The sequence below is a fragment of the Anabas testudineus genome, chromosome 7, assembly GCF_900324465.2.
Source record: "Anabas testudineus chromosome 7, fAnaTes1.2, whole genome shotgun sequence".
In the NCBI taxonomy this organism is placed as follows: Eukaryota; Metazoa; Chordata; class Actinopteri; order Anabantiformes; family Anabantidae; genus Anabas; species Anabas testudineus.
In genome coordinates, this window is record NC_046616.1 from 17,992,282 (window position 1) to 18,006,783 (window position 14,502).

Below are 14,502 nucleotides of genomic sequence, written 5' to 3' on the forward strand. Positions count from 1 at the left end.
CTTTTAACATCAAGTCTTTTGATGTAAAAGACCATAAAAAACATATTCAGTAATAATAAATACTGGGTTTATGACGATAATCACCACTAAAAAAGCATCACTAAAAGCAGTATTATTATCCTGCCACGCTTTTGGTGTGACACCTGCAGCAGAAAATGTAATAATAACAGTAAGTAGAGATAAGGCGCAATCATGTTCTATTTTTATCCAGGAGAAACGCGCTCCAGTAGATAAAACACAAACAGAACAGAGGAAGATGAATGAACATAAAAGCTTAACAAGCTCCTAAAAATACTGACTTGATTTGGTAAACTGCTTTAATTAAAATAATAAAAATAAAACACACATCGACTGATCTTTTCTTTTGGTTTAATAAAACAACACTGTAAGATGCTCACGTTAAATGTGACTACACACCGAGTCTGCGAGGAAATAAATGTCTCTTGGCTGGAAGGTGACAGCTTTTCCAGGACTGTGGGAAGTTTCGCCGCTGCGACCTGCTACATACGTCGTGTGCTACATCCATTACATTTGAATCAGTCATACATCGAGCATAATCTCCTAATCTCAGAGTGCATTAGTGCTGAATAAAGCACAGAAAAGTTATTTTGACCTCCCACAATGACAGATAATACAATGACTTCTTAAATTCACTGAGCTAAGAAGCCACATATCTCATGTGCTTGGTCAAAGTTCTTTAAGGCTTTTCACTATAAAAGTGTAATGACATCTTCTAGCAGTTGCATGGAAAAAATTGGGGTTATGATCATTCACATACTTTCACTGAACAATAATGCAATCATTAATAAGCACGATATCCAAAATACTTCTTGTTAAAATTGTAAAATAAAAGCCCGACTTTTTACATCTTTACATTCTGTAGCACTCGTGCATTCACATTGTGTGCTATACATTCTGTTTAGCATGCACTGCGCTCGCTCACATGCAAGGAGAAACAGCAGAGTCATTATCATTATCATTAAATAATATCATTGCAAAAGATTAAAAGAAAAATCTCATCCTAGCTTTGCGAGTAAAAATTATTCAGTAAAAGAATTATTGAGTTCTGACATGCACAAAAGAGCTGCAACACAAAATGCAGTGTCGCTGAAAATACAGTTTACAGTGCAAACATCTTCCCTCACTACACTGCCCTCTACACTGACTTTCTTCTTGAACGAGGGAACTCCCGGAAGCTATGGCCAGGTGAAAGCGTGCTGCCTGGGGAGGAGAGTCCAGTGTTGTTTCTGGAACCTGGTGAGCATCCCTGGATCCTATAGGAGACTGAGTTGTAATAAACCGAATTGACATGGCAGCCATGGTGTTCACTGTGGGACACAAGAGGACTATCACATATCCCCAGGCGGTAGCACACGCAGGAGCAGAGGGAGCTGAGGCTCGACTCTGGTCCCTGTCTCCCTGCATTGATCTGAAAATTCAGCCTGTGTCTGCAGGGGCTTCTCTGCCTCTCTTGATCCTCTGCAGGAGAAGGAATGAGGTTGGTGCGGCTGGTTCCTTCCTCCATCGGGAGGAAGAGCGCACTGTGGCTGCGGCTGTGCATCACATTTCTTCTGTTCCTCTCCCCGTGACCGTCTCTGCTCTGCTCACTTACAACATGGAGACGCAAAGCGCCGTCCAAAAGGCCTCTGTCCCTCTTCAGCGACGCCCTCTCCTGAGCATCTCTCCTCTCGTCTTCAGTGTTCATAGTGAGGAAACGGAGCACCACCAAATTAAGGAAGGCCCCAATAACAGTTAGCCCCACCAGGATGTACATGAAGCTGAATGCCACATACGGTGTTTTCTCCTGGAGGTCCTCCTTCTTCTGCAAAGCCACAAAGTCCCCGAAGCCAATGGTGGTGAGTGTGATGAAGCAGTAGTAGTATGCGTGGAAGAAGCTCCATCCCTCGAAGTGGGAGAAGGCTGCAGCTCCTACACACAATGTTCCAATGCAGGACAGGAAGCCCACTAAGACCATGTTTTCCATGGACACCTCAGTGTGCCGAAAGCCCAGGCACTGTTTGACCTTATGGAGCAGATAGCGGACGAACGTGTTCATCCTTTCTCCCAGGCTCTGGAACATGACCAAAGTGAGAGGAATGCCCAGTACAGCGTAGAACATGCAGAAAACCTTTCCTGCATCTGTGCCCGGTGCTGCGTGTCCATAGCCTTAATGCAGAGAAATAGCAAATAGAGGAACACCGTGATTCAGGCTGTAGCAGTGAAACAGGGACAGTTTGTGTATTTTTTCATTAGTCTGTAGTCAAGAGAACTGCATGTGATGCTGCATTCATTTTAAATCCCACAGCAACTGAATCAAAACAGTGCATAGGCATATGCATGACATTAACTTACCAATGGTGGTGATGACTGTTATGGCAAAGTAAAAAGAGCCGGCAAATTTCCACTGTCTCCCGGCGCGATGGGGTTCTGCCTGCAGCACCACTCGCTCGATTTCGCGGTAGTCGTCTTCAGAGAAGCGGTACTTCTTCTTCATCTCGTTGCGCTTCTGCTCCAAGATGCGCCTGCGGGAGTTCTCCGACTCGGACTCCAGCGCGTCGAAGACCGCGGCGCCGACCAGCAAGTAGGAAAACATGCAGAGGATGAGCGACAGGGTCCGGACGTTTTGCTTCTTCATCCTCGGCGTCGGCGTGAAAGTGAGGAGCAGATATGCACAGTTACAGGTGGCACTGCTCTTCACCGTGGACTCCACATTGGTGTTGCAGCCTGTTGCGTGAACCGTGCAGCGGTAGCGCGGGATGCCTGTGTGAAAGTAAAACCTGGGAAATCTATGGTGACGGGTTTAAATCGCTTGTTAACGTAGGACCGCGCATACCTTGTCCTGCTGAGCGCGTCGAGAGCGAACGATGCTCTCCACACGGTCATCTGTCTGATCAAGTGGCCTCAGCTTGCCTCTTCGCATGCGCAAACCAGACACCAATAAAAAGCAGGGTGCAATATAATATAGGCTGTGGATATGACATATTGTAGGCTTTTGCCACTTGTGTGCAGTGTTATCACACCTTTATCACAACTGGACCTGGCAAATATCATTGTGACATAAGGAAGGGGCTTCAGCACCATGGAGAGCAACCAATGTGCCTCCTAAGTTTTGCATCCAGCAGCATAGAGGAGGAGGAATAGTGACAACCAGGGTTTAGGTAGTGCAAGCACATCTCACACACGTCTCACCTGAAACTGAATGTGTTCTGTGAATGAGCTTTTCTTGCAGTGTCCACTATAATTTGATTATAAGCAGTTGTCACTTCAGGAGTCCTGTTTCATCCACAGATTAAAGGTTGGTTAAAGGTTGGGTAAAGAAGATGTTGATATCAAATGCAAACTATAAGCCTATAATAATAACATTAATAATAACTTATAACATTCCTAATATATAATATGCAGTAAAACAGTAACAAACACCATCTGCCATATGAAGGCTCTGCTCATGACTTCAGTCTCGGTCACTTTGAAAACATGTTGAAGATTTTATTTTCATGTGTGTCTTTGCGCATTGGAGAACTGATGCATGCACGTACAGTGGCTAAATAAACAACGTCGCCGCATTAGATGCTTCTGGAAACCTACTGTAGGTGATGGTGGTTGCCATGGTTACTTATACCAGAAGCACAGGCTTGTACTGTCAGTGAGAATGAAGCTAATATGTTAATCTTAAGGATGCAGGCCTTCATGCAGTGAGTTATGTCACTGCCTCACGTGTGATTATGTAGGCTGGATTTTTCTTGGCGGACGTGGAATAAAAAGCTGAGAAGAAGTCTTATAGTTTTATCAGATAAAAACTGTAAAGGAGCATCCGTCTTGTGTCACAGCAGGGATTAGCAGCACCAGTGAGGTACTGCAGGTGAATTAATGCATGTTCTTTTGTTCATCTCACACAGAGCAACCTGCTCTCTGCTTTTGTGTTAAGTGACTAAATCAGCACAATTACGTCCCTGTTGTGATTCAAACCAGCTCTCCATAAATCAATTACATCTCAGCTGATAAGAAAGGAACCTGAAGCCCTAACAGCTACCCATCAATCCACACAGCTTGTATTCACAAAGCCCAAGGACATGGAACAAAGTGAGGCGGCTCATCAATCCCCATCAGGCCTGGGCTTAAGGATAAGTATTTAGAGTCAGAGACATGCTTCATTGATTTAGTTTTGCTCTCTCTGTCCTGTACTGTCTCAGGTACATTTCATTACGACGCACATATATTACCATGTGGTTTTAAAGAAACAGTGAAAACAAATGGATTGTGGAAATGTCATCCCTTATCTGCTCTTCAGCTTGTCTAGTTTTTAAGGCCTGAATATTTATTCTATTGGATTCTGGTACAAAACGTGCTTTGCAAACATTATACAGGTTAACAGATCTTTGTTTAAACTATTTTTAACCTCTCAACACAAAAAATCAAGCATCTCAACAGGAATCAGAAAGACCTCATCTACATGTACATGCAGACTGTAGGAAACTTATAAAGATGAGCACGATGGAAACAAAAGAGGCTTTTGTGCCTGGAGGTGCACCCATCTGCCTATTCTGCAACAACAGAAATGCAAACGTGGTAGGATCTGAAAGCGATCATAAAAATTAAGCTACTTTGTAAAAGACATATACATTTAAGTTTGAAATGGAAGGGGGTCTGGGAGGTTAGCGGGGAGCTACGGCTGTGCTTTGAGAAGTACAGGAGAAAATTACCGACAGGCACAGTACTCGAGTGCAAGATGAGGAAGCAGCTTTTTACAGAAAGAGGATTTGTGAGAAGACAAACCGCTCAGTGAACTCGGTGAGAACAGGACGAAAACCTAAACACACAACAATATCGATTGGTGGGAGAATTTATCTGGAAAGGCTTTAATCCAGATAATGATCTGCTGTTTATCTGTGAATCAAAACATTAATTATGTTCTATTTATTCTCAGTTTGGCAAAAGTTATTATCATTATTAGTCCCATTAAATATGCAGATTAGCCTATAGCAATTTGAGAATGACAGTGGTAAACGCTCCCTATGACAGGATGTAGCCATAATGTTCTGTAAGATGTAGATACATTTTGCATCATTAATCCTTAACACAAACTCAGCCACAGCTTATACGAATGAGTAGATCACATTGTAAAGGAGCAGGATAACTGAAACTATACTGAGATACAATACACAAATGTACGGCAACAGGAAGAAACAAAAGCACGACAGGAGGATAACAGGGATGAGGAGGCTTTGGTGTCATCCAGATCAAATCTGAGATCAGCCATCATGCCATATACAATATATACAGTGGCAAAAAAAAAAAGGTTCACATACTTTTTCTGTGCACTGTGTACACCATAATCTTGGCTAGAGACCATGACTAAACTACCTGTCAGAATATAAACGCAGTTGCCTGACAAGCAGAATAAGGATTATCCCCTCTAGTTAAATCTAGTGCAGTGGTACAAAACCCAGAGACCTGTCTACTTTGTACAAGAGAGACTAGGTATTGTATATTTGTAGAAAGTCTGTAAATTAATCACACGTTTTCTTTCATCTAGTACCACCATGTTGACAAGTCAGCCAGTCTCCATATAACGCTAACCCCCAACATTAAATGGAAGCAAAAAAAAGTGTAATATGATGAAAGCGCATGTATGACATTAAAATGTATGTTTATTCCACGTATACCACAAACAAATGCTGCCCACTAGTAAACCAAGTAAAACCATACTTTCCCTGATAAATTGGTTATTTCACATCTTCTTTACTCAGATGCTCCTTCATCTCATTTCACACAAGTCATATGTAGTAGAAGGCATGATATATGTATGCAAATAGTGTATAAAATGTAATAACATTTCCAAAGACAGGAGGTGGGTTAGATGTGGGCTGCATGCTGAGTTCTCCGCTTTAACAACTTTGAACAGTTTAAGAAAAGAGTGGTCTCCAGCAGTGTAGCAGCTTGTGTTAAGATCCATGATGTTTTTATTACATAATACATTCTTCCCACTTTAATTCAAGACATTAGTTGCAGTAAACAAACAATAGCAATGTCATTTAAATTGAAGAAGCCACAAATGATAAAAGAAAAACATCCTAGGAACAGCAGAGCTCTCTCACCATAATAAAGATCAGTTATCGTGACTCCACTATCCTATAAATGACCACAACACACTGAGATGACCCTGAACCCTTCAGGGAAAATATGCAAAAGTTAAACTGTCTGCAAGACAAGGTGTAAACCAACCTTAGACTTCCACCAAAAGACAATCATACTTACAGTCTCGAGGACAAAGTGTCATGTTGAGGGCATGGTTTGCTGCATTAGCAGGGCCAGGGCAACTTGCCATAATTGAGGGGAACGTGAATTCGGGCTCTGTAAGAGAAAACCTTCAAGGAGAACATCAGGTCATGAGTCTGTGAGCTGAGGCTCAGGCACAACTGGGTTATGCAGCAAGTCAGTGATCTCAAGCAAAAGAGATGTTGTTTGAGTGGCCTAGTCAAAGTCCAGCCCTAACTATATTAAGTTAAGTCATATAACTTAACCTTTGTACTTTAAAAACTACAATTAGAATCAAAATTTGGAGGTAATCTAAATGTACAGATAACATCTCCTACAAACTCAGTCAGTCTATAGGGTTACATAATTATTGCAATATCTGTGCACTGTATATTGACAAATAATACCAGCCTTATTGAGCTCATATAAGGCGAAAGAGAACCGATTTTATGAAACTGAGGAACTAAATAGCAACAGCAAACACTGGATGCCTGCAGAGCCCTCTGGTTTCCACAGTAACTAGGACCAAAAATAGAAACCCACACCAGCGGCCATTCAACACTCAATCCCCTGTGATAATACATGATTCTATTTATACCTTCTGATGGTGAAATGATCACACATATAAATGCATCAGTCCAATTAGTGTCAAAAGGTAACCATCACACTCCAGTTATACATTCAAACCTTTGAATTCTTCTTTTTTTCTTTCAGCTCCTTGCTGCATTTTTTATTTCCTCGCTGTATCAGATCTGCTGTGCTTCTTAAGACTGTAACTTAGAAATGCTGCCATTTATGTTAATGATACTGATCTGGTTTTCTAGTATCTATGAAGATGTGCTAACATTCTTGCGTCACCATGTTCTACAATGGTAAAAGCATGGACAGACTACTGAAGAGACCTGCGAGGCACAATCCCAAAACCCTCTGCATGTGACTGTTGTAGGTGCAAGATGTCACATATTAAGACACAGAAAGTGAGTACAATGGGAAGCGTGACAAACAGGACTGTTGAGCAGGCCACAGCATGGTGAGGATATCATCTTTTGGGCCAGCGCAGGCCAACTGTTTAGAATATAGGCAAATACAATTTTTTACAATCTTTGTCATTTATTAATAAAAACATTCAAACATTGCTTTGCTGCTGTTTGTCCTGTCATAGTGAAATGACCAACTTTTGGTTGGGGGCTGTGGGTCATAAAAACCTTTAAAGACATAATCTTGAACGATGGGCATTTTTATTATTACTTTAATTACTCCCTGCCATTTTGCAGACAAACGTTTTCATTCATTATTTACAAGAGTAATGGTCAGATTCATTATTAACAATTATTTTATTTGTCTTAGTGAGATTACAAGCTTAGCCTTGTGTTCTGGTATTTTTATCAACTTATTCACATTTAGCCCCTTAACAAGTATGAGCTTGTGGGTGGATCTGTCAAAACAAACCACAGAACTTTATTTTGAAGTCTTCTGAATTCCAATGATAGGCTACAAATAATAGGCCCCAGTAATGTTCTTATCTGGGGTTAATACTGAAACAGTCCATTGGCAGGATGTTGATCTATAATCATCTACAATTAACAGGCTGAATATTGAATATAACCATAAAAACATGAAGTCTAGTGGTGGAGTTATTTATCAGAGGACACTTTATTAACCTGTGACAAAGAGTTGGAGCCTAGATATAATTGGCGTATGATGTGACTTAAGATCATTAAAGCTATTTAAATGATAAAATGGAAGCCAACACGTTCCCTGTTACCCTGTATGGTGCTGCTAGTTTTTCATTTCTTTGCTTTTAGTCAGAACATCTATCATGTTATTGATTTCGTTAGGACAGGCTGGTTACACAGCAAGTGTGCTGCCTTCCCGTTGTGTCGGAATTTTTTTAAAATGTATTAGACAGCGCTTAAACTAGCTCGTCAAATACTTATAATAAATATATAGTGCCCAAGAAGCCGATGCTATTAAAGACTAATAACGTTTCCAAATAAAAACAGTGGCAAAAACAGCGGCGAACATGCATCTTGAAATAAGTTTCAAGAACGTATGGAGGTGCACAAGCGGGACTTTCAGAGGAGCACTTGAAAGCAGCACCAGCACCGCAGCCGCCGACGGTTCCGCTGTGTAACGATGGTGCACTGGAAAAGACGGATGTTCAGGGCCGCCCCCGTCTAACGCGAACATGCAGGCGTAACTTCATTCATGTCCGTTTACTGTGCTGTGCTGGGTTACGCGTTTATTTAGCGTTAGCGAGTCACATATCTGGTTTTAATGATGGAGGACGACTGTGTTTGTGACTACGACTCGACCTGGGACACAGAGAGTGATGGAGACGACCCGGTGGGAGAGAGCCAAACCCGTCGCTCAAGCCAAGACAAAAACAAATCTGGATGGACTTTGGTAACTATGCGTTTTCCTCTTCACTCAGCCATACCACCACTTACCGAAATGATGTGGTGGCGTTTCATATGTTGCCTTCCAATTCATTGCCTTTCCACCCGGCTAGGCGTTTGTATTGGTGTATTAGCTTTATGCTTCGCTGCTGCTGCATTCTTGCTAACTAGCTTAGCTAACAGTTAGACACTTGTGCTAGCTCACTTTGAGGGGTTATAAGTCGTTTAAAAAGCTATGTTGGGCTGCTCACGGTGGTTACTGTTCACAGTCTGGGGTTCATAGCTAAAATGAAACCTTACGATAAAGTCGGAAGCCTATTTGAAGGATTGGGAAACCCATTAGCTTGGCCTTATACGTCAACTTGTGTAACGTTGACGTTATCCCATCGTCCTGCTGTCATTAGGAACAGTACAGGTACAAGACGACTTGTTGCTTTAAAATATAACATTAAAACGGATTTTTTTTTAGTCTTATAACGGAAATACACCTGATGCAGGTTGTTTTCACTCTCACTTACTTGCAGTGGCATCATACGCCCAGAAATATGAGGGCAGCAAAGGACATGCAGACCTACAGGAGAAGATACCCTGTAAGTAGCAGCTACATGCTGCAGCACACACTAGAGAAAGATCAGAGCCTCTTTATTTATTTCTTCTTGTCTTTTTTTTTTTTTTTTTAACAGAATCTTAACGAGGAAGAGTGTTCTGAAGATAAAATGAGCAATTTGCAGTTTTATCTGAATAAAGTCCCATCAGCCCCTGATGGTAATATATTTAAATCTTCTTACAAGGATAATTTGGGAATGTGTGTGTGTGTGTGTGTTGTAACAGTCTCTATTTTGTCTCATTTGGGGCAGATATCTACATTGACTCATTTCTCAAGGATTGGAAAAATGATTACAAAAGGCTGGAAAGAGTTCACTCGTACATTCAGTGGTATGTTTAATTTAAAGTATTTGGTTGGATGTTGCACGTATGCATTGTATGAAGCACCAAAGGCAGTGTGTGATATTTTTGGCATCCTGTCCAACCTGCTGTGACCTATTACACATTACACACTTTATTCCTAACTGAGGAGTATGCACAACATATTAAATAGTACAAGAGATCTAGTATGGATTTACTACTAAATCTTAGTATACATTTTTATGCAAAGGTTAAGCCCCCTCAAATAATACAAGTAAATACAACTACTGCTGCAAACCGGCATTAAAAATTTGACTTTACTCATAAACATAAATATAAAGAGCAAAAATTTAAACACTAACTGTGTTATGTGCAAATGTTTGGGCAGCCTACTAATTTCTTTACAGTTCAGAAAAATAATCGAAACCTTTAACATTCCACTAGGGCTGAGCAATGTTGCCAAAAATATTACCGCAGTAAATGTTTTCATGTTGATATCTATATATATATATATATTTATTGCTATTTACAAGGAAGGAATGGCATTCGGTATGATCTCAAAGATGCATATTGTGTGTTTTTACAAGTAAATGAAATGTATTAAACTCCACATGGTTTCCACCCTTCTGACATCATGTCTTAAGCTAAAAAACATGAAATACAACAGGACATTGACAGGATTTCAGAGCTCTACCGTGTAGAGATATTTCACCTTGGTGTTATAAATGTAGCTGTTCACTGAATTAGAGTGGAATTTCATTAGATGTTACTTGGTTTTATGTCCTGTCTTCCTCATCTTCTCTGCATCTCAAAGGTTGTTTCCACTGCGAGAACCGGGAGTTAATTACATGGCTTCAGAACTCACCAAGAAGGAAATTGAGGTAAGTGTAATGTAGAATACAAGTCCTTAAATGAATACTCTACCAAACAATTAGTTGTACAGGGTTTGGTTTGTAGAATAAAAAGCAACAGAACAATGCACTCAACCTGGTGTAATGTTAATCATTCCACTGTCTGCTATTAAAATTGAGGCACGAATTCCCCCAAACTGGTTAAACAGAAGTTGAATCATGTCTACTTTACTCTACGTTTATGTACAATATTAAAAATCCTTCACAAACATTTGTTTTATGACACAAGTAAGCACATTGGTTACACAACTATTAAGTAACATTCTTCTGTAGAGAAAGTATTTTAGTGTTGAGAAACCTCAGTCTATGCCCCACCCCTCATCTATGGTCTCAAGCTTTGGGTAGTGACCAAAAGAATGACATCGCAAACACAAATGGCTGAGATGAGTTTGAGGCTGTAGACATAGGGGACAAAGATTGGACATCTAGCAACCTTGGAATACAGACACTGCACCTTCACGTTAAAAGGCCCTGGGCTAGCCTCAGAATTATATGGTATATCTCATCTGGCCTGGGAACGGCTTGGGATCCCAACAGAGGAGATGACGTGACTGTGGAGAGCTATGTCTGGACTTGCTGAACCTGCTGCCACCTTGATCCGATCCCAGATAATGGAAGAAAATGGATCAATGGATCTTAAGGCTAAGATGGTTTTAAACAACCTTGTTAAGTTTAGGAGGTGTTTCCCAAAAGATGTAGCTGTGTTTAGATCTGTCTGACCCATCACACGAATAGGAGACTGAGAGTACCTTAAGAAGTTCCAGGTCTCACACGATTCTATATGCTTTTAAGTTTGTTTGTTTGTTTTGTATGTGTGTGTGTGTGTGTGTTTGTGTGTGTGTGTGTGTGTGTGTGTGTGTGTGTGTGTGTGTGTGTGTTTGTGTGTGTGTTGTTATTAAGAGAAGCCCAGTTCTTTTCATTTGGACTTCACAGACAGGCACATCAAATATTACATTTATCTCCTTATACAAATCTTTTTATTTTTTATTATTTGACTACTATAGCAGTCAATGCCTAAGTAGAGATGCAGAACTTCTAGATGTCTTTACACTCATAGTGTGATCTTTCTATCTTTTTCTAATTTGTTATTTCTATGGCCACTGTATATTCCCCTCAGACCTTTAAGAAGAGTGAGGATGCCAAAAGGAGGCTAGTTGAGGCCTACGAGCTCATGTTGGGTTTCTATGGGATCCGTTTGGTGAACAAAGAGACTGGTGAAGTGAAGCGTGCAGAAAACTGGAAAGAGCGCTTTGGAAACCTGGAGCGGTAATTATTAACTTCTCTCACAAACAGCTTCTAGATAAGTACTTTTTTTGTTTGTTATTTCACCAAAGGTGTCATCTCTCGCAGCAATATACACAACAATCTGCGCATCACCCGCATCCTGAAGAGCCTTGGTGAACTGGGATTTGAGCACTATCAGGCTCCGCTCGTTCGCTTCTTTCTGGAAGAGACTCTTGTCAAGAAGACCCTTAGCACTGTTAAACGCAGTGTGCTTGACTACTTCCTGTTTGCTGTGCTGGACAAACAGAAACGTCAGGAGCTTGTGCGCTTTGCCTACCTTAACTTTGAGCCAAAGGATAAGTTTGTGTGGTGTCCCAGAAAGATTCAGAGACAATTTAGGAAGGTCGAGAAAAGAACCGATGCTGCTGGGAATGGAGAGGGAAAATATGAATTGTGTTCACAGGATAAAGGCAAAGATGGAGAAGCAGTTATGCAACAAAAACAGGATGTACTGGATGACACCACAAAGGCTCAGAAAGGAACTGATAAAGTGGCAAGTAAAGAGAAAAGCAAACTGTGCGAGGCATCTCCTGAGCCAAAACCAGATGCTGAGATTGTTGGAAATGGAAATGCAAAGGCTGAGTCTAATAATGAGATTTCGGGGAATGGAAATGACTCTGCAGATGATGTCGATGTAATGGAACAGTCGCCCAGTTCTGACACGTCGATGACAAAAACTGAGCCCAGTACAGACGGTCAGCAAAAATTAACCAACGACTCGAAGGATATCACGCAGGAACCAGACAATAATATGCAAACAGATGAAGATTTAGACACTGAAAAACCACCGAAGAAGAAGAGAGAAGATATGGTGCTGCAAAGCAATGGTTCTGCTGGAGACTCAGCCAGTGGGCAGACAGAGGAAAAAGACGGTGCAAATAAATCCACTGGTCAAACAAGTATGCCAGCGCAAAATTCAATACACTCGCTATCTCATTCTTCAGTGAGAGGGGAAAAAATCCCAAGGACTGAATTTGATCAGGTGGCAGATAAAGAGGAAGAAGAAGACACATCTCAGGAAAATGTGTCGACAACAAATGGGTCACTGACGAGCACCAAGCAATGTGCGGACGAACAGGCAAACGGGAAGGAGTCGGAGGACATTATTATGGAATCGAACCCTTCAAGCGCAGACCAAAACTGGATGATGGAGAAAATACATTAGTTTGGTTTAGATTAAATGTAATATAGGGACAGAGTATGACTTGAAGACTTTCTGGGCCTTATTTCTACTCTATTTCATGTTTAGTATTGATTCTTTTCACTATGAAGGAGAATATCAATTGATTATTTGACCAAATGTGAGACTGGAAGTGCCATAGTTTCTACATTACGATCACACAGTACTAAGTCATGGCTGATGGTATTCTGTGTTTTTTTGTTGTTGTTCAGCAAATTCTTTAAAGACCAAAGTAAGAATGCACTCAGTCTTCGAAAACTTCCCTGACTGACTTCCCTACCCTGTCTGTGTCGCTCAGCGACAGCCCTCCAGTTCCCGTTGAAGAAATTATTCTTTAAAAAACAAGTCAGGATTTAATAATTCACCTTTTTTAAAAAGGGTATATAGTTTGACAGCTGGCAGCTACAACTGTTTGAGCTCATTCTAGGAGTAAATAATGATTTTGTCTGACTATTTACCGGGAGTATGATGGTGTATGTGGCATTGACATAAAATAAACTATGGGGCCGATGTTTGTTGTAAAGAAGGAGACGGCTCGATGTTTTGAACAAGTCAGATAAATTCATACCTGCTTTTGGCCGTTTTACGGATTTGTTGAATTCAAGAAAACTATAGAATGTTACCATGCTTATCTGTTAAGGTAGGAATGACTGTCAGCATCTGATATTTAATATTGCTAAAGAATACATGAAGTACTATTGTCAATGAAATGATGATATTGGCATTTTTAACACTGATTTCTTTTTTTGTTGTTTTTCATTTTGGCCTGTTTTGTTGTGGATGTAAAGGTTCTGTACTGATTAGTGTGTTTCTAATGGATCCCACTGTTCAAATGAATTTAAGACTGAATGTCACTTAAGTTAATATTTCAGTAATTTTGCACAATTTGTTTGTTTTCTCGCTGATTTGGGAATTAGACTTTTGAACAACTGAAAGTCTTTCCAGAAATATGATAAGCTGATTGTACTATATGTACTGTATGTCTTCTCTTCTGTATTGCAGAACTGATAAAGCTTTGGTTATAATTTATGGTCCACTGTATGTTAATTTGAAATTGATGCATTCCATGTATATTTAAGGACCAGGGTGATTATATTGATGCATCATTTTATATTTGCACTTAATTCTCAATGTTAATTGTTAAAGTTATTTACATAATGAAATGATAATAACTTTACAAAAGTGCTAAATTCTTTATATATGACTTTTTCCTAGTGCAGCCGCATATAGTCAGAAATGTTGGTCTTATTTTTTTCTCAGCAAACAGGCCGAGCTTCAGCGAGATGACATGATATGACTCACAGCAGATAGAAGAAACATGTTGAACTTAAATATTGATGCAACACATCTTGTTCAGGCCTCAGGATCACTATGGAGTTGACAGCTAAAAATATACTGTTGCAGTTGGAGCTTGCTGTTTGTCATTGAATTGTTCATTCCAGCTTTTACTGATTACATCCACCCTTTCCCTGTTTGGATTATGGTAAATAAAATTCTTAATCGATTTAGTTTGTTCATTCCAGGTCTACATCACCCCGTCACAGTACGTGGTACTGTTTGCAATCCT

The 14,502-nt window shown here is 40.4% G+C and overlaps 2 protein-coding genes across 2 annotated transcripts; one reads left to right on the forward strand and one right to left on the reverse strand.

Moving 5' to 3' along the window:
* Positions 1 to 372: 372 nt before the first annotated feature.
* LOC113167879 (potassium channel subfamily K member 15-like) lies at positions 373 to 2,775 on the reverse strand. The gene is made up of 2 exons (XM_026368790.1): positions 2,353 to 2,775; positions 373 to 2,166 (listed from the first exon to the last, which is right to left on the reverse strand). Exons 1-2 carry the CDS (start codon positions 2,633 to 2,635, stop codon positions 1,157 to 1,159), a joined length of 1,293 nt encoding a protein of 430 aa, XP_026224575.1. The 5' UTR covers positions 2,636 to 2,775; the 3' UTR covers positions 373 to 1,156.
* Positions 2,776 to 8,361: 5,586 nt separating this feature from the next.
* ogfr (opioid growth factor receptor) lies at positions 8,362 to 13,960 on the forward strand. The gene is made up of 7 exons (XM_026368777.1): positions 8,362 to 8,661; positions 9,179 to 9,244; positions 9,338 to 9,419; positions 9,512 to 9,590; positions 10,375 to 10,441; positions 11,589 to 11,737; positions 11,822 to 13,960. Exons 1-7 carry the CDS (start codon positions 8,533 to 8,535, stop codon positions 12,918 to 12,920), a joined length of 1,671 nt encoding a protein of 556 aa, XP_026224562.1. The 5' UTR covers positions 8,362 to 8,532; the 3' UTR covers positions 12,921 to 13,960.
* The last annotated feature ends 542 nt before the right edge of the window (positions 13,961 to 14,502 follow it).